This window comes from Panthera uncia, chromosome B1, assembly GCF_023721935.1.
Source record: "Panthera uncia isolate 11264 chromosome B1, Puncia_PCG_1.0, whole genome shotgun sequence".
Lineage (NCBI taxonomy): Eukaryota > Metazoa > Chordata > Mammalia > Carnivora > Felidae > Panthera > Panthera uncia.
In genome coordinates this window covers 4,976,453-4,995,659 of record NC_064811.1, presented here as the reverse complement: position 1 = coordinate 4,995,659, position 19,207 = coordinate 4,976,453, and the positions used below count along the sequence as shown (strand labels likewise).

Below are 19,207 nucleotides of genomic sequence, written 5' to 3'. Positions count from 1 at the left end.
AAGCGAGCACCGCCATTTTAAAAAACACAGTCGGGGTATGCTCCGGCCACACTGGCCTTCTTCTCCTCCAGCTGACGGGCCTGCTCTTGCCTTGCTGTGTCTGCAAGAAGTCTTTGTTCCCATGTCACCCTCACACGAGGCCACCCTCACAATGAGACCTACCCCGACTGTGTTTTTTAAAATGGCGGTGCTCCCCTCCCTCTGCACTACATCATTTGCCTGAAGTGCTAGCTTTAGAACCCCCCTGCCTGTAAGCCCACCCTGTTTGTGGGAGGGCGCTACAAAACCCTTAGCATGTACCGGGCATGTCCTGACTGCTGGCTCCTTTCCCCTTTCTCTCCTTAGTAAATAAACGTTTGAAACAGAGAGTAAACTTGTCCAAAGCCACAAAATTACCTGTAGCAGTGACGAGGGTCAGCACTCTAGCTCACGGAAGCTAGAGACTGCTTCGGATTCTGTCTCTCTCTCTCTCTCTCTCTCTCTCTCTCTCTCTCTCCCCCTCTGCCCCTCCCCTGCTCGCATTCTGTCTCTCAAAAAGAAACATTAAAATAATTTTATAAAAAAGGAGCTCTTATAAAGGATGTATGTTTAAAACAATAAAAAACCTTAGCAGAAGGAATTACTAGCTGTTAAAACAGGACGCAGGGAAAAAAGACAACAGATAAAAAAAGGCGTATACTTTCATGAATGAAAATTCTAGCGATGGAAGCAGATATTTAATGGATGAGTCAGTTAAATGGCAGATTCAACACGGCTGACGGGGCAGGGTGTGAAATGTTAGAAGATAGATGCAAGAATGAGGTCCAGAATGCAGGGCAGAGAGGGGACATAGGACAGGGACTGAGGGACGTGGGCACCAGAAGGATAATGTCCCACAGGAGCTTTCTCATGGGATCCTAGAAAGAGAGGATGGAGAGAATGAAGGAGAGGAAGTGCTCAAAGCGACAGTGGATAAGAGACTTCCAGAACTGGTGGCAGACATGAATTCTAAGGTCAAGGAAATGCTGCTTAGGTTTGTGGAGTCAGGAATGTTTGTTAAGAAAATTAAATCCACAAAAGGAATAGGTATACGATACACAACTTTGAAAGCAGTAGAGAAAAGGAAATAAGAATACCGACAAAAGGAACATCAATGGTTCAAAAACAAGGAGTTTAGAAAATAGGACGGAACAGCGGAATTGCATTTGTCCTATTCTGGAGGAAGGAAAGTTGAGCTTTGTACTGACAGGTTAAGTGTGTAAGGTCGGGATGAAGTCTCCGCATGTGAGAGAGACAGGACTAGCCCCTCACACGCAGGAGCCGCCTGGGACCCACGGGCCTGGGTCTCCTGTTGAACCACGTCACAGAACATCAACATTGGACAAGGCCACTCTGTGACCGGGAAGGATGGGGACAAAGTGAGACCAGCTCGTAAGCGTGTCTGAACGCAGGTAACACGTGAACATTGCCGGAGCCACAGAAATGACCAACCGTGCCCCTGTCCTGGCTGAGATGACTGAGGGCTGCTTCTTCCGCAATGACAACCTTGTCCTCCTTCTAAAAAAATTTTTTTTAATGTTTATTCATTTTTTAGAGAGACAGAGACAGAGTGTGAGCAGGGGAGGGCAGAGAGAAAGGGAGACACAGAATCTGAAGCAGGCTCCAGGCTCTGAGCTGTCAGCACAGAGCCCAATGCGGGGCTGGAACCCATGAACCGTGAGATCATGACCTGAGCCAAAGTCGGACGCTTAACCCACCGAGCCACCCGGGGACCCCAGATTGCCCTCCTTTTAGGAAGGACTTAAAGAGATGCCCCATCACTGCATGACCCCTTTCAACAGCACCCAGTCCAGAGCAAGGCTCCACTACCTTGAACCCTCCAAAGCCTAAATCCTACAGTCAGGCCTAACACCCTCTACCTGAGATGTCTCCCGTGTCCCCGTGGTGCACCTTCTCCCTCCCTGCACTGAGCCATAACCCAGCTCGTTAACCACAGCTGTGCTCCTGGAGACTGCTCAGTCAGTCCCATTAAAAGGCAAATAGAAGGGGAGGGGGTGAACAATGCAAAGGAAATTCATGGCAACTAGAAACCACAAGATAGTAGAAATAAGTCCAAGTATACCATTAGTCACAATGAATAGTAACAAATTCATGTAAGTTGCAGAGAAACCTTCCCCACGCTACATGACAGTATGAGATTCACCTACAGCAAATGACATGTAGGTGACATGACACCAAAAGTTATATACCAGGCAAATACCAACCAAGAGAAAGTTGACAAACTCTACATTAGGCAGAAAGCGTTCTTGAGGGATAAGAGAGGGTCATTATATAACGTAAAAGAAACAATTCCTCAGGAAAATGCATTAGGCAAAATTTGACTGAATTAAAAGGAAAAATGAACAGATGGAAATCATGATGGAATATTCTAACACCTCATCTCACAGAACATGATAGACTGATCAGATGACAAATCAGTCCATAAAAATAAGATCTAAACCACACAATCGATGACCTGTGTGGCTCCTATGTAGGTTTTTGTGGATGATATGACTGTCTCCATTGAAGTCTTTTTAAATGTGTATTTGAGAGAGAGGGAGGGAGAGAAAGGAGCAGAGGGAGAGGGGGACAGAGGATTCGAAGTGGGCTCTGTGCTAACAGCAGAGAGCCCAATGCAGGGCTCAAACTCACAAACTGTGAGATTATGACCTGAGCTGAAGTTCGATGCCTAACTGACTCAGCCACTCAGGCACCCCGTGACTGTCTCCACTGAGAAGCCCAAAGAATCTGCAAACAATTACAACTATTCAGATTGCTCAGTAAACTTCCCAGATACAAAACCAGCATCCCAAACCAGTATGTTTCCCATATACCAGCAGCACCCAGTGATAACATAAACAAGGATCCCCTTCCAAATAAAAGCCGTAGGGTCCCTAAAAATATATCTGACCAATGTGTATAAAAGCTTAATGGAGAAGTTTATAAAATGTCATTGGAGGCTTAAAGTAAGACTGAGAAGAAATGCCGTGTTTTTGAATGGGAAAACTCGATCTTGGGAAGACGGTCATCCGCTCCAAATTAATCTATAAATTCAGTTCAACTACAAGAAAATCCAAAAAGCTTTTTTCCCCAAACTTGATCAACTGATGCTAAAATTCATAGGAGAGGAAAAACAACCAGGAATAGTTAAGACAGTTTTGTGTAAGAATATGGGAGGACTTGCCTGGCTATGAAGTCTTGCTGTAAGCAACAGCGATTAAAGCAGTGTGGTACTGGGGCGCCTGGGTGGCTTGGTCGGTTAAGTGTCCGACTTGGGCTCGGGTCATGATCTCACGGTTTGTGAGTTCAAGCCCCGCATCGGGCTCTGTGCTGACAGCTCAGAGCCTGGAGCCTGTTTCGGATTCTGTGTCTCCCTCTCTCTCTGCCCCTCCCCTGTTCATGCTCTGTCTCTCTCGGTCTCAAAAATAAATAAACGTTAAAAAAAAAAAATTTAACAACAACAACAAAAAAGCAGTGTGGTACTGATGCAGAAATAAAGAGACTCATAACAAAACAGAGAGCCTAGAATGACATTTGTGTGTGTATGGAAACTATGTAAGACGAGGTGGCACGACAGACCAGTCATAAAAAGACAAATTAGGTAATAAATGGTGCTGGCACAATTAGTATCCATTTATGCAGAAAAAAAAATTGGATCCCTTCTTCAAACCGCAGAAAATGAATGTTAAATTAGCTTTAAGATTTAAATGCAAATAAGAAACTTTAAAAATCTCTAGAAGGAACGGTGAGGGGAATTTTTAATGAAATCAGGGGAGAAAAGGATCTTTGAGACAAGACACAAAAGGCATGTTCCAACAAAGCAGTGATGGGTGAAGTGACCGTGAGTTGACCCCTGTTCCTCTGTGCTGGGCCTAGGTGTGGATGGAGGAGTGGACCCTGTCCACCGTGCTGCAGACGCACCTGCGAGATGGCCATGAGAGCATCGTCCACCAAGTCTTGGGCCGATTTGGTGGCCTCAGTGAAGAGTGAGTACAGCTTTCTGCAGGGTGGGGGCCTGTGTGATCCATGCTAGGCTTCAGTGTTCTCATCTGCAAAGGGGACAAGTTAACCGTCCCCTGCCATTCTTACTGCGTGGTCTGGACACCAGCCGAACTGTAAACGTAAACGTGGAAAAGAGTGATAGGGTGCCACGGATAAAGGCGTGGAGTCAGAAATGTTCTGGGCAAATGACTTACCGTTTCTTGCCCTCAATTTCCTCACCTATAAAATGGGCTAATCACACCTGCTTTGTAGAGCTGTCTTTGATAGGAACTTTTTAAACACTTTTTTTGGAGGTATAATTCACATACATTATTTTAAGTGTACAATTCAGTGATTTTTGGTAAATTGACAAGAGTTCTGCACCTATGACCATGAGCAAAATTTAGAACGTTTCCATCACTTAAAAAAAAAAACAACAAAAAACTCTTTGTGCCCACTTTCCATCACTCTCAATTTATTATTAAATGTATATCCTAGTCTGTTTTTTCTGTAGCTATTAGTGTAATACCATATTTTCATCTTACTCTAAAATATTTTTCCTTGTTTTCTATGAGAATAATTATTCTGATAAAACTATTTTTACTAGTTGCCAGCCTTTTCCAGGAAACTAGTTTGTGTATACATCAAGAAATAGGGGGATAACTCTTATGGGGTAATACAGGGGAAGGAGATGACAACACACAGGAAAATTCTGTGAGCCCTGCTAAGATAATAGGGAGCAACTGCAAGATTTGCCTAGCCTGAAAACCTGTGTCTTTTAAGTGTACTAATATTTGGTCCGTTTATATTTAATGTAAATCTTAATGCTGATATATTTGGATTTTTAATCTGTCACCTTACTATTTATTTTGTTTGTTCTCCCTGCTCTGTGTTCCTTTCTCTCTCCTTTCTTACCTTCCTTTGGGCTAGGTGTTATTATTATTATTATTATTATTATTGTTATTATTAATCATTTTAATTTATCTCTCTTTTGGCATGTTAGTTATGTATTCTTTTACTGTGCTTTTAATGGTTAAACATTTTTAAGTTTTTGCTGTGCCAAAATCTGATGTACATTAATATATTCCTTCTTCTGGGCAGTGTGACACCTTAGAACACCTTAATTCCATTTATTCCTCCCTCATAGATTATGCTTTTCTTAGTGGGTATTTTACTTCTCTATTTTCAAGCCTGTGAGGTATTATAATTATTGTTTTATGCAGTCAGTATTTCTTTTTTTTTAAATGATTTATTTATTTTTGAGACAGAGAGAGACAGAGCATGAGCAGGGGAGGGGCAGAGAGAGAGGGAGACCCAAAATCCAAAGCAGGCTCCAGGCTCCGAGCTATCAGCACAGAGCCTGACGCGGGGCTTGAACTCACAGACTGCGAGATCATGACCTGAGCCAGACTTGGTCACCCAACCAACTGAGCCACCCAGGCACCCCAACAGTCAGTATTTCTTTAGATTTGCTCACATATTTACCGTTTCAGTTGCTCTTGATTGTTTCCTGTGTCTTTATTTCAGATCTGCTGGTGACAGATTCTCTTAGGTTTTGTTTGTCTGAAAAGGTCTATCTCATCTTCCTTTTTGAGGAATGTTTTCAGTGGGTATAGAATCCTAATTTGGTTTGGTTTTTCTTTTTCTAAATACTTTTAAGGATAATCTTTTGTCTTCTGATTTCAATAATTTCTGGCTGCTTTTAAGATGTCCTTTTGTTCTTTGCTTTTCATTGGTGTATTATGATATATCTAACCATGCATGTGGTTTTCGTGGGCATTTCTTGTTTGTGTAATAAATCTATAGTGCTTCTTAAGCCTTCTCTGATTTGCAGTCTTTCATCAGTTTTATAGCCATTTCAGTTTTATACCCATCAGTTTCTCAGCCATCATATCTTTAAATATTCCTTTTGCCTATTCTTTCCCTACTTTTCTGGGGCTCCGCTTCTACATTTTATTAGAACTTTTTGCCTTATCTCACATACATCTTACATACTGTCCTTTATTTTTCATTCTTTTGTTCTCTGTGGTTCAGTTCTAGACACTTATTTTGAGCTAGCATCCCATCCACGCTCTCTCGAACAATGTCTTATCTGCTGTTAAGTCCATCTACTGTTTTTCAGTTCTAGAATTTCCATTTGATTCTTTTCACAGCTTTCACTTGTTTCTTGAAACTCTTCACTTATTTAATTTATTAGACATATTCATCATAATTGTTGTGAAGGTTTTGTCTGATTAGCCCAACAGCCAGTATCTTTTGGGTATGTTTCTATTGTCTGTTTTTTCTCTTTATTTTTGGTCAGTTCGTATCTGTTTGCAAGTCTGATTATTTTCATCGAATGCTAGACGCTGTTGCTCAAAGTTTAACATTTTGACAATTTAAGATAATTTTGATAACTTAAGAGATAATTTAAGATTTTGAATGATGGGATCTTCCTCCAGAGAGGATTTATCTTACTTCTAGCAGGGATTTCTCATAGTGGCAGGTCTGCTACCCCAGTTTTGAATTTAGTGGATTCAAAATTAAGCCTCTGTGAGGGATGATTCCTTACTCTTAGGACAAGAGCCCCCAGCTGAAAAGCCTGGAGTGTTTGCCTGGTCTCTCCTCCTTGGTAGGCTGACTGCCCCCACTCTGTTCAGCTTTTCAGGCTGTCAGAAAATACCAAACGCTGGGCCTGTCTGCTAGACTATCATTTTTCACTTGAGTCATTGAGATGGGAACTCAGAAACAGCCCACAATTTCAGTTTGGGATGTGTTGGTTTGGAAAATTAATATAAGAAATTCATGTGGATGTGTACTGAAGAAAGCTGCATAAATGCATCAGAAACTTGGGGCAGGATGTGGTAAAGTTGAAAACACGAATCAAAGAACAAATGACTGAATATAGGTGAGAATACCCATGTCAAATGGAGAATAGGCAACATGAGATCGGATAATTCCAACCTCCCTCCTTCTGGAGGGGCTCCCTGTGGAGCATGATTACTTGAGGCATTTCTTGGTAGTTCAATGTATTAGGGTCATCCAGAGACACAGAACCAACCAGAGAAATATATGTAGACCGAGAGGTCCCAAGATCTGCAGTTGGCAAGCTGCAGACCCAGGAGAGACCATGGTATATTTTCACTCCTGAGTCTGAAGTCTTGACACCCCAGAAGAGCTGGTATCTCAGTTCAAGTCCAAAGGCAGGGGAAAAAAAAAAAAACCAAACCCATGTTCTAGGCCAATGCAACCCATAGAAGGGTCAGCCTTTTCTGATCTTCAGGATTTCCACTGATTGGATGAGGCCCACCCACATCAGAAAGGGTGGTCTGCTTTACACAGCCCACTGATCCAAATGTTCATCTTATCCAGAAACACCCAGAATAATGTTTGGTTAGATGTCCAGGCGCCTTGTGAACATTCCAGCTGGCAAAGTTAACCGTCACCCTCAGTGAAGCCAACAGCACTGACTCCCGGCCCCCTGCCTGCTTTCCTCAAAGGTCCACGTGGTACATCCTACAGGGACACGACCTGCTGCTGTGCTCAGCCCTGCGGAGGCTGGCTCTCCGGGGCAGCGCCATCACCACCCTGACCCACATGAGACTTGCCGGGAAGAAGAGTCTTCTCCAGGAACTGCGTGAGCAGCACGCCCTTGGGCAGGGCTCCTCCCAGTGTCTGGACGAGCATCAGTGGCAGCTGCTCAGAGCCTTGGTGAGATCGGCATGTCGGGCCCTACCCGTCCCAGCCGGGCCGTGCCGGGTCCGGGTTCGGCCGTGTTTGCCGGAGCCCAAATCCCGCCACGCCTATTATCGCAGGGGGGGTGGGATGATGGCAGCCTCCCGTGGGGGCGCCCCGTGTGCCCGAGGGCTTTAGTGCATGCCGTATCGAGAATTGTGCTAAATATGCAGGTGGAATCACAAAACAGATACGTACGGTCGCCATCAGGGTGCTGGGAGAAAGGGGCTTCTCCGTTTCAACAAATGGGAAGAAAGGATTTGGAAATTGCCGGGCTGGGATCTCAACCCAAGCAGGCTGACTGCAGGGCTCATGGAGTCGCCGAGCTATTGGAGCAGCTGGCGTTTTGACCACTAGTGGGGGACGAGCTCACAGTGACTTTCACTCTCCCCAGGAGCGTGCAGCGGGAAGCAGGCAGGACTGGCCCTCCTCCTTCTGACTCCCCTCCCCTCCTTCTCTAATTCCGATTTCCATAACGAAGGGCAGTCCCAGGACCCTGCCCTGGCTTCCATGACGTCCCGGACTGTGCTCAGACTCAGGTCTAGCTTCAGAACGTAGGTCTGCTGTGTGACTTTTACAAAGTTACTTAGTGTCTCTGAGCCTCTGTGTCCCCGTCACTCCTAGCGTTCAGGCCTCACAGTATTTTGGAAAAATGAGGAAGTTCTTGTACGTGTGAGGGGCCACAAGGGGCACTGGGCACACCATTGGTGCTCAATAAATGCTTGGGGGATTCTTGAACAGACGCCCCGGCTCACCCATCGTTGGCTTTGCGAGCCCAGAGGTCCCCACTTTCTGCCCCTTCTCAGTCCCTCCCCCACCCCTCCTGGGGCCCTGGGCTGGGCCAGCCCACATCCCAGTCCTGGCCCTGGCCGCGGCTTCTGTGCAGCGTGGGCTCCTCCCTCTCCCGTCCCTTCCAGGAGGCGCGAGTCGTGGAGGAGGCCAGCAGGCTGGAGAACGAGGCGCAGCAGATGCGGCTGCAGCTCCAGCAGCAGCTCCTGGCCGAGGCCCAGGAGGTGGGGGGGCTCCTGCAGGAGCACACGGAGAGAGCCATCGGGCAGGCCCTGTTGGCCCACGCGCGGAATGCGGCCACCAAGAGCCGGGCCAAGGACTGGGACGACTTCAAGGTGCGAGCCAAGCCCCGGCCCCGGGGCCCCGGGAGGCAAGAGGGACTGGGGTGGGCTGGGCAGGCAGGGGGAAGGGTGTGGACGGGGCAGCAGCCTGGGACACCGGCCCCGCGGTGCCCTGTCCAGCAGCCTCGGGCCTGGCAGAAATCACCTGGCTTCTCTGAGCCCCCTCTTCGTCCTCCACAGCGGGAATCGCCTCCCTCACAGGACGGCGGGGTTTCCCGCCTGTAACGTTATTCTGAGCACTGGCCCGGCCCTTCCAGTAGCTCTGAGAGGGACGTGGGCTCAGCCAGAGCTGCCCGGCCGGTCAGTGGTGGACACAGGATCCGGAGACAGCCTCTGCCAGAGAGAGACAGGCGTGAGCCTCTCCTGCCTCTGGCTGCCTCGGTGGACACGAGGCCTTGCAGAGTTGATCCTGACAGCTGAGTGCAGCTAAAACCAGCTCGGCTTGGGTGGGTGGGGGTGTCCTGCTTGAACCGACCCCAACCATGAGCCCTAGGGAGAAAGATGACAGCGGTGTGCTCGTAAGCCTACCTGAGTGCCTCGCCGGCCGCGTCTCAGCAGGCTCTGCCCACAACCTTGCCCAGAAAGGATCCTTTCCTTCCCTTTGTTCAGATGGGAAAACTGAGGTTTATCACGGGCAAAGGACATGGTTAAAGACTCCCAGGCTTAGGAAGTGGCCGAGTGGGACTGGACCCCAGTCTTCCCCGCACAGTGTGGACACACTCTGCCTCCCCCGGGGCCGCCTCCCGGGCTCAGACCATAAGGAAAGGCAAGAAACCCCCGCTTGCTACAGACACCGTACTTATATGCACAGCAAAGAGAGGGGACCCACGTTGCTGAGACACCCCCCTCGTTCCACATAGCTCATGTCTGCTGCCCGCCATCCAGACATCAGGGCCGGGCCCGGTTTGTGGTGTTGGGAAGGGTCACCTCCTTTCCGTAAAAGTCTACAGCTCCTCCCGGATAGATGCTCGTGGCATGAAATTATAGTGAAACGTGAACGTGGCATCCCTTCCCAAAGGGAGCCTGAGTCAGGATAGGGGAGGAGTGCTCCCCACACACACCGCTACGAGAAAGAACAGGTGTTCAGTTTCTGGAAGAATGTCCCAGTCGCGGGGCTTCTTGGCAGGTGCTGGGCTGGCGATCCAGGCAGGCAAGTGCTCTCCGTGGGACTTGCATTGGCCGGACACAGAGGGGAGTGAACAGCGCCCCCCTGTGGCAGGAAGACAGGAGGACAGAGACCTGATGGTGCCCCTGGCTCAGCTGACTTGGGAGGGAGGTGGAGAAGAGGGGCTTCCTGTCTCCGGGCTCCGGCTCCGTGAGCTAAATGAAAGCGAAGGAAGGGCGCAGCCATCGGAGGCAGTTCCTGCAGGAAGTTCGAGGCCAGGTCCGGGGGCCTTGGAGGCATGGAGTCAGAACCCCTCCGTGAGGGTGCTGAGGTCAGCAGAGGGGAGGGGAAGAGGGCACCGGCTCTGTGAGCGATGAGCGGGGCGTGAGAGCTCCAGGCGGCTCAGACCGGCTCCGCCACCCGATCTGCCTCCCCCGCCTGCACGCACCCCTGCACGTCTCCTACGGCGCCATGACATAGCGCAGCTCCAGGAACGTAACGTAACCAACCGCGCAGCAGTAACTGCTCAGCAATAAGTGGGTATTTTTTCTTGCCCAAAGCCTGGAACCATCTGATAGATGTTTATTGAGACGGGGGCCTCTGGCGTCTGACTTCTCTGACCTTTGGCCCATCATCTTGGGAAGTGAAGGGCGGTGACTTGGCCAGGGCACGGCCAGCACGTGCCTGATGGTGGGGCATCTCAGCCTCCGCTTTGGGTCTGAAGGTGTATCGCTTAAGATTGCCTGTTTCTGCAGGTAACAAAAAGACATGCTCAAATGGCAAAAAAATAGACGTTGTTCAGCCCACATAACAAGAAATGTGCAAGTAGGTGGTTCCAGCCTGGCACAGAGGCTTCGAGCAAGGACCGGGCTCTTTCTTCCTGATCCACCGTTCTTGACGTCAGTTCGCTCCCTCCTAGTCTCAAAATGGCCACTGCCTTTCCAGATGTCAGATCTGCATTCCAGGCAGGAAAAAGAAGACAGCAAAATCTTTCACCCATATCCTAAGCTTTGCCTTAATGTTTGTAAAGGGAAGGTCTCCCAACAGATTTTTTTTTTAATGTTTTTATTTTATTTTGGAGAGAGAGAGAGATAGAGTGTGAGTGGGGGAGGGGCTGAGAGAGAGGGAGACACACACAGGATCCGAAGCAGGCTCCAGGCTCCGAGCTGTCAGCACAGAGCCCGACACGGGGCTGGAACCCATGAACCATGAGATCATGACCTGAGCCGAAGTCAGATGTTCAGCCGACTGAGCCACCCAGGTGCCCCCCTGACAGATTTTCCCTAACACTGGGTCTCGCTGGCCAGAACCGGTCATACGGCCGTCCCCAGAGCACCCCTGACCAAGGACGTAAGATCACCGAGACAGGCGTAAGCCACCCACCCACCCATCCTCTGCCCGCTGCCCCACCAGTCAAGGTCGGGCGTGGTAGAAGCCAAGAACCAGGACGCGGGTGGGGGACCGCGCGTGACTTTGCTGTGTCTTCCCCCTCCTGCCGCAGAGAGTGCTGACGGAGGCGGCCGTGGAGAGCGTCTACGTGACCAGTGCTGGCGTCGGCCGGCTCGTGCGGGCATATTACCAGCACATCGGGAGGGTCATGCAGGACCACGAGGAGAGAAGGCTGCAGCACCTGAAGACCCTGCAGGGTAACGGCCCCCTCCTCAGGGAAGCCCCGCACACAGCAGGCCAGATGCGCTCCTGCTTTGGGACGCAATGGCACGTCAGACCCTCCGAACGTTACTGGGGCGGTTTGGTTGATTGATTGATTGCCTGCTCCCTCCCCCTAAAATAGGCTTTTAAAAAGCCACCTAGAGGACCATACGGTATAAGAGGATTTTTAAAAAGTAGATGAATCAGGGGGCGCCTGGGGGGCTCAGTCGGTTAAGCGTCCAGCTTTGACTTGGGTCATGATCTCACGGTTCATGGGTTCGAGCCCCGCGTTGGGCTCTGTGCTGACAGCTCAGAGCCTGGAGCCTGCTTCGGATCCTGTGTCTCCCTCTCTCTCTGCCCCTCCCCTGCTTGTGCTCTGTCTCTCTCTCAAAAATAAATAAAAACGTTAAAAAAAAATTTTTTAAAGTAAATGAATCAGGACAAGGATAGGACAGTGAGATGGGGTTCAGGTGAGGTCATGATCTGGGACATAAGCCATCAGATCTCTACCTAATGGTGACACGGTTTTGACTCTGGGCTTCCTAGTGGCCAAAGGGATGGGAACTTCATCAGTTACAGCTGTGCAGTGACAGCGAGTGAGAACAGATCAGTGGCCCCGATGTTCCTAAGACCCAGAGAGTTTCCCCCATGTGCCCTCACAAGAGGCCACCGGGTGACAGAATGGACAACATCCACAAAGCCAACAACAATACGTGTATAATAATAGACACAAGCCAGTTTCCTCGAGGCCTCTGCTTGTAACGTCCCTCCCTGCATCCGGGACTTCAGAACAGCATAGAACCCCACGTTCTCAGATGGGTTTTGCCTGGATTTCCCAGAGCTGGAACCGATTCCTCGACCAACGATGGGCAGCAGGTCCTGGACGCAGTCTTCTGGGGATATCAGTCCCCTCAGTAAGCACAGCAGGTGCCTTTTCTTCCCCTGTCCTGGGGACTTTGAATCCCAGACTCAAAGTAAAATCTGGACACCTGCCTGGAAATCTGCCCAATGACTCCAGATGGTCTCTGTCAGCAGGAGACAGACAGATGGTCACCGCAGGGTGTTCGGGAGCCAGGGCCTTCCCTTCCCTCTCTAGGCCTCGGTTTCCCCATCCGTGAGGCTAGGGTTGGGCTCACCCTCGACGCATCCTCTCAGTTCAGATTTCCTGTTTCCCTGACACCCCGGCTCTCATGCGAGGATTTCCCAGGAAATACATTGAAATGATACAACTTAGCTGACCACATAAGTTCCTTCTGCTTCGTTCAGTGCTCCTTCTTTTTTTTTTTTTAGGAGTCCTAGAATGCCATATCCCCAGAGATCACCCAGGTTAGAGACCATCCAGGTTAAACCTGTGTGTTCTAGAAAGCTCCGGCCCAACCGGACTTCGCCCGGAAAGCACCCACATGGGAGCGGCCGGCTGCACACCCACAGCACCGCCTGTCGAAAGCTTTGTTCTTTCTGCTCTGAATTTTCACCTGTGGTGGCCTCTCTGCAGTGGAATCTTTCTTCTTCTACACCTTTGCTCCTGGCACTTTCAAGAAAGTGGGGTCTGAGCAGTTGTAGGGAGAGCAGGGGTCACCTTCCTCCGGGGGCGCAGGGTCCTTGACGGAAGCCTCGCTTTCTCATGCACGCGGAGCCTTTCCCAGGGGCAGCGCAGGTGCTGCGTAAGTGGCCCACGATTTGAGAGCGCGTCTCCTGCCGATCTCTGTGCCCGGCCCCACCCCCGACCTGGCTCAGAGGCCAGCCCCAAGCATGCCCCTTGACCTTGTGTGCTAAATGGTCTAGGTGAGAGAACGGAGAATTACAAGCTGCGGACAAAGCAGGGATTCGGAGACCGTTCGCCGGGGAGCAAGGCGGTGAATGGATCTGGCGGAGCCTGCAAGGCCGTCCACCAGAGGTGAGCTCGCCCCCTCTGTCCTGTGCGCCCTCCTCCCCTGCCATGAGTCTGCTCCGTGCAGTCAGCATCCGATGGTGCGTGCACATGGCTGCCAGAGTGGAGGCCCCCGTGCCTCGGTCAGGCTCCCTGCTCGACACGCGGCCCCCAGGACGGGGCCTGGCACACAGGAACGAGCGAGTCTGGGTGGGATGGGATCCCCCTGTGTACGGGGGCTGGGAGCAGGCTGTTCACCCTGGAAGTGACCCCAGAAAGCACCGTGAGGGAGCAGGGAGGTGAGGCCCCCAGCTGGTTCCCGCTGCTGGCTTGACAACGGCCAGCTACGTGGCCCACGCTTCTGCGGACCTGAGGTCCCCGCGGCGGGTGCTGGTTTCGTGGGTCTCCCACGGCCCAGCTCGAGGTGTCGGCCCGGTGGGCTCTTGACGAGGCTCTGGGGAGAATCTTCCCAGGTTTGCCCAGGTCGCCGGCACAACGCGGGTCCCTGTAGAACTGAGGTCCCCTTACTTTGTGGCTGTCGGCTGGGGGCCACCCGGCCTCTAGAGGCCTCTCTTTGGTCGTCACTCGTGGTCCCTGCGTCTCGATGCTTGAAGTCCTCTGCCTTCCTCTTCCGCCTCATCTCTCTGACTCCATTTGGAGAAACTTCTCTGCTTGTAAGCGTTGTGGTGATTGAGACCCACGTGGATAGTCCAGGAGAATCTCCGAATCCTAAAGTCGATAACCCTAACCCAGCCTGCAGAGACCCGGCTACCGCGTACCGTAACGTCTTCACGGGTCCAGGGATTAGGGCAAGGCCACATGTGGGGGCACCGTGTGGCCTACCGCAATGGAGAAGAAGCAAACCAACCCTGTGGCCGTGCAGCCTGTCCACGGCAACTGAGGCCCAATCCCGCTCTGGACCTTCTGGGAGACTGTATAAAATTCAGCTTCCAATTATGTCAACAAGGGGTGCGAAAGATAGGGGATTTGTCTGCCAAGCCCTGTTCCGCACGGGTCGAGGGTCTGCCCTGGGGGTGTTATGTCACCAGCACTTCCGGCCCCTGAGCTGGCCAGACACGCCCCCGTGGCCAGAGAAGGCACTGAGACACAGACACAGACACAGGTGTTTGGCGGAAGAAGCCACTGGCCTGTGTGGAAACTGTCCACCCAAGTGTGGACAGCCGCCCGGCACGCCCCTGTAAGCACCGACTGTTTGCTGGGCCCTGAGCTAGCCACTGGGGACAATGCCTGTCACCCCAGAGCTCACAGCCTGGAGGGAGAGACGGACAGGGGAACAGCAATAAATCTGTGCGGGTGCTCTCGTGGGGGAGGGGAGGGGCGCTGAAGGACGACAGGTGACGGTCCCTTGTCTAGGCGGAGGCGTCCCGGCGGCTGGAAGCAGCAGACAGCCACGGCCCTGCAGGATGGAGGCGGGGGCTCCATGCGCGGCCTCAGAGTAGATTCCAGCCCCTCATCGGACGGCTGGAAACAAAAACCACAGGGTCCCCCTCAGTCCTCGGACTGAGTCCCGCACACGCTGTCCATAAATCCTCCGACGGCCGTTGGCAGTGGTCAGGAAACGTCCCGCCATCCCGCGCCTAGGTGCCACCTGGCCCTGACGGTCGGATATCCACCTGACTCGGGCCCGGCAGCTCTCAGACGTGGGGGGGCATCATCTCACTTGGTTCTCCTCCCGAGCGTGCAGATGCCAGGCCCCCCACCTGGACACTCAGACTCGGGGGCTTCTTTGCGGGGGGACCCAGGAATCTGAGCTGTTACCCCACTCCTCCTCTCCAGGGATTCTGATGGATGGAGCCCAGGGGCTTCACCTGGACCCCAGTGACCCAAGAGGAGGGGCCTCAGCCGCCCCCAGTCCGACCTCCCCGCCAGGTTTACGGGAGATGGAAGCAAAGCCCCGTGGGGGTGCGGGTGCGTGACCGACTCTCGCTGTGACTTAGAAGCTCATACGTGGCTGTTGGTGCCCTTTCCTCCGTGCCCGTCCGCTCGCAGTTTCTGGTGAAGGTCCGCCAGGGCTCCTGGGGACAGAGCCGTGTAGCGAGAACGGATCGTTGATTTAAAAGAACGTTACGATTGAAAAAAAAAAAAATTAAAAAAAAAAAAAAGGGGGGGCGCCTGGGTGGCGCAGTCGGTTGAGCGACCGACTTCAGCCAGGTCACGATCTCGCGGTCCGTGAGTTCGAGCCCCGCGTCAGGCTCTGGGCTGATGGCTCGGAGCCTGGAGCCTGTTTCCGATTCTGTGTCTCCTTCTCTCTCTGCCCCTCCCCCGTTCATGCTCTGTCTCTCTCTGTCCCAAAAATAAATAAAAAACGTTGAAAAAAAAAAATTTAAAAGAACGTTACGAGACTAAGCGCGTGAAGCAATTCTCGGTCCGAGGGCGAACTCCACACTGCATCCCCGGGGAGCAGTGGGATCGTGGGAGAGCCCGGCTGAGGGGTGCCAGGTGACGCGGCGGTGGACTGGCCACACGCGGGCTAGGTCCCTTCACGCCCCGAGCCTCAGGCTCCCCATCTGTGAAGTGGGATGACGGTAGCTCCTGGCTCACAGGGCGTTACCGTCAGGACCCACAGAGACTGCGGCGCCCACAGCAGGGCCGGCCCGCGGCCAGCGCCCCACGCCTGATGTCCTTCACCACCAGCACAATTGTCACTGCTGTGCCTTCTGCACGGTGCGCAGTGCGGCTTGAAACAGTTGTGCAGTCGGGACTCTTTCAGGAGGGATGTTTTTTTAAACACCCACTTCCATAACCAAATAGGAGTCCAAAAGGAAGGGGTTTATGACCCGTCCAGGTGACTCAGATCCTACAGTAGGGCATCCTCTCCTTCCGGAAGGTGCCAGAGGATCAGCAGTGCCGAAGGGGGTCATGCTCGGGCCAGAGCACCACATGGCTGTCCCTCCGCAGGCAGGATTGTCTGCCTCTCGGCCGCTCTCTAGTCCCATGTCCTTGTACCGCCCCTCCCGGCTTAGAGCTGTGGCCTCTGGCCTCCCGTCTTGTCCTGTGTCTACGTGTAGCCAGGGCATCGCGTAAACACAGGCGGCTGTGTCTCAGTCTCCCCTGGACCCTTTCGTGGATCTCCGGGCTGTGCGGGGGGAAGCCCCACTCCGACCCCACCCCCGGATAGCGTTCTCACTGCCTGGCAGGCCCATTAGCCAAGTCCATGGTGGGGAGCGGGCAGGCAGTCAGGGTGGCAGCCGAGAGTGACCAGGACTGTTGGCAGAACGGGTACAGGACAGGCTGCTCACAGCAAGAAGCCGCCTGGCCGCTGAATGGGGGCCCCTAGGAGATTTGTGCATGTCCTCATCCCTGAAGCCTGTGCGTGTGACCTGTGTGTGCGTGTCCTAATCCCTGGAGCCCGTGCGTGTGACCTGTGTGTGCGTGTCCTAATCCCTGGAGCCCGTGCGCGTGACCTATGTAGAGGAAAGATCTTTGCAGATATCATTAAGTGAAAGATCTTGAGAAGAGATCATGCTGGATTATTCCAGCGGGCCCCAAATCCAAGGGCAGGTGGGGTGGAGGGAGATTTGGTCACACACAGAGAAGCCCATGTGGAGACAGAAGCAGGAATGGGGACGGTGCGGACGTATGCCAGGAATCACCGGGAGCCGCCCGGAGCTGGGACAGGCAGGGAGTGGGCTCTCCTCTAGAACCTTTGGAGGGAAAGAAACCCCGCTGACCCCTTGATCGAAGCCTTCTGGCCTCCAGAGCCGTGAGAGAATAGATTTCTGTTGTCTTAAGCACCCCCTCCCCCGCCTCAGCTTGTGGTCCTTTGTTAGAACAGCTCCAGGAAACCAATGCAGCCTCCTCGAGGGTGTGGGGGAGGCTACTGTAGAGCACTGACCTCATCTGTATCAATTATTTGTTCCGCATCTATCCTCTACCCGAGTTCAAAGTGGAGCTTCGTGAAGTCAGGGACTGTGAGTCTCTTGTTCGCACCTGTATCTTCAAAACACAGGACAGCACCTGGCAGGCCAGGGATGTTTTTATGTATACATGAAGTTGTACACGGATGGATGGATGAGTGATGGGGTTTTGCAGGATGAATAGGAGTTTGCCAGGCAACTACAAAGAAGAGGGGAAAGCTATGACTGGCAGGCAGAGGAGCATGAAGCGAAAGCAAGGTGCAATTCTGTGCCTGCAGGTAAACTCCGTGAACAGCTCCCTGTTGACACTAAACGTGGCTTCTGCAGATGTAGGAACTCACAGAAGATTGGAAAGAAAGAGGCAAAGGGCCGTTAGGAAAACAAGGTGGATGGGATGGGATGTTCCTGTTTGCTGAGGGCCTGAGGAAGGTCAGCCAAGGAAGGAGGGGATTCAGGGTAGGGGGGAGGCAAGGTGAAAGCAAGCGGGGGCCGTCTCCCGGTCAGGGACCCTGCTGCCGCCCCCGCTCGGAGCTGTGCCACCCAGAGTAACGGGCCCCCATCTTCAGGGGGGCCCCAGTCGTCTCCCCGCCATTGAGCCAGAGGAGAAGTGAGCTCTTCCCTGCACGTGGCTCGGATGCTGCAGGCTAGGAGATGAGCATCGCGTTGCACGTTTTCCATAAGGATGGGTAGCTGGTGGGTCTCTGGCCCTTTCAGGGGAATGCGCCCCCACCCCTGGGTTGAGATGATTTTCATGCCGTTCAGTCACTGGGCAGCTGCGGGTCCCCAGGGATGCCCCCGCCCCCTCTGAGCGCCTCCTGCCCTGAGTGTTCTACCCTTTGTCCTGCTCGTATCACTGAGGACCCAGCGGGACCGAACGAAAAACGCGCACGTGGGATTCTGCAAAGTCGCGAGCGTGACTCACGTTTATGATGAGTCAGCCCCCCCCACCCCCCCCCACCCCCGCCCAGGTGGAGGGACTCCAGCTGTGGCCGCTGTCACAGGCCGTGCAGCCACCGTAAATCCTGCCGGCCAAGGCCATTCCTCTCTCTGGGCTCCACGGGCCCAAGGACGGCTTCCGCTCTCCAGTTCCCACGACTCAGCAGCCTCCGGGGGCACGTCTGTGCTGGGTCTCTGATTAACCCGCCGCCGCCGGCTGGGGCGGCGCTGATGGCCTTCGTTCCTTCTGCCAGGATGGCGGCACAGCAGAAAAAGTTTCTGGCCCAGTTCACCGCGCACCAGCAGATCCGCCTGGATGCTTGGAAGCAGAAGGCAAGGGCTATGGATCATCTGGAAGCCCAGCTGGAGACCCAGCTACAGGTACGAGTGTCGGAAAAGCACCTTCACGGAGCGGGCCGGGGTTTAGGGAGGAACAGGAGCAGCAAAAGGCCACTCTCGTGACCACAGGTCGCGGCAAAAAGACCTTGGCCCTGGCTGAGTCTCGCTGGCTGACGGCTTGGCCGTGAGCCTTGGGGGCGGGCAGCGCTGTGCTGATTCCCGAGCAGCTTCGGGGGGCCAGGCCCTGCGCCCCGATCGTCTCCCCGCTGTTGAGCTGGAGGAGAAGTGAGCTCTTCCCTGCACGTGGCTCACCATCACGTGGGCCTCTCAGAGTCACGGAGGCAGTGCGGCTGGTGACCGAGGCCTGCACTTTCCCTGGGACACACGGGCGGCTCGGCCCTTGTGAAATGAAGTGGGTAGCTCATCACGGGGAAGTCTCATAAAGTGCGGTTATGAAAACAAAGTGGCAGGGCGCCTGGGTGGCTCAGTCGGTTAAACGTCTGGCTTCGGCTCCAGTCATGATCTCACGGTTCGTGGGTTCGAGCCCCGTGTCGGGCTCTGTGCCGACAGCTCGGAGCCTGGAGCC

At 52.9% G+C, this 19,207-nt stretch overlaps 1 protein-coding gene across 1 annotated transcript in view; it reads left to right on the top strand.

Annotated features, from left to right (window-relative positions):
* The window catches only part of EVC (EvC ciliary complex subunit 1), a 75,240-nt gene that overhangs the window by 52,187 nt on the left and 3,846 nt on the right, over window positions 1-19,207 (top strand). The window contains exons 14-19 of the mRNA XM_049632626.1: window positions 3,895-4,004; window positions 7,479-7,689; window positions 8,631-8,837; window positions 11,450-11,594; window positions 13,384-13,495; window positions 18,537-18,663. Of these exons, the coding sequence (XP_049488583.1) occupies window positions 3,895-4,004; window positions 7,479-7,689; window positions 8,631-8,837; window positions 11,450-11,594; window positions 13,384-13,495; window positions 18,537-18,663 (912 nt within the window). The remainder of the gene's footprint in view (window positions 1-3,894; window positions 4,005-7,478; window positions 7,690-8,630; window positions 8,838-11,449; window positions 11,595-13,383; window positions 13,496-18,536; window positions 18,664-19,207) is intronic.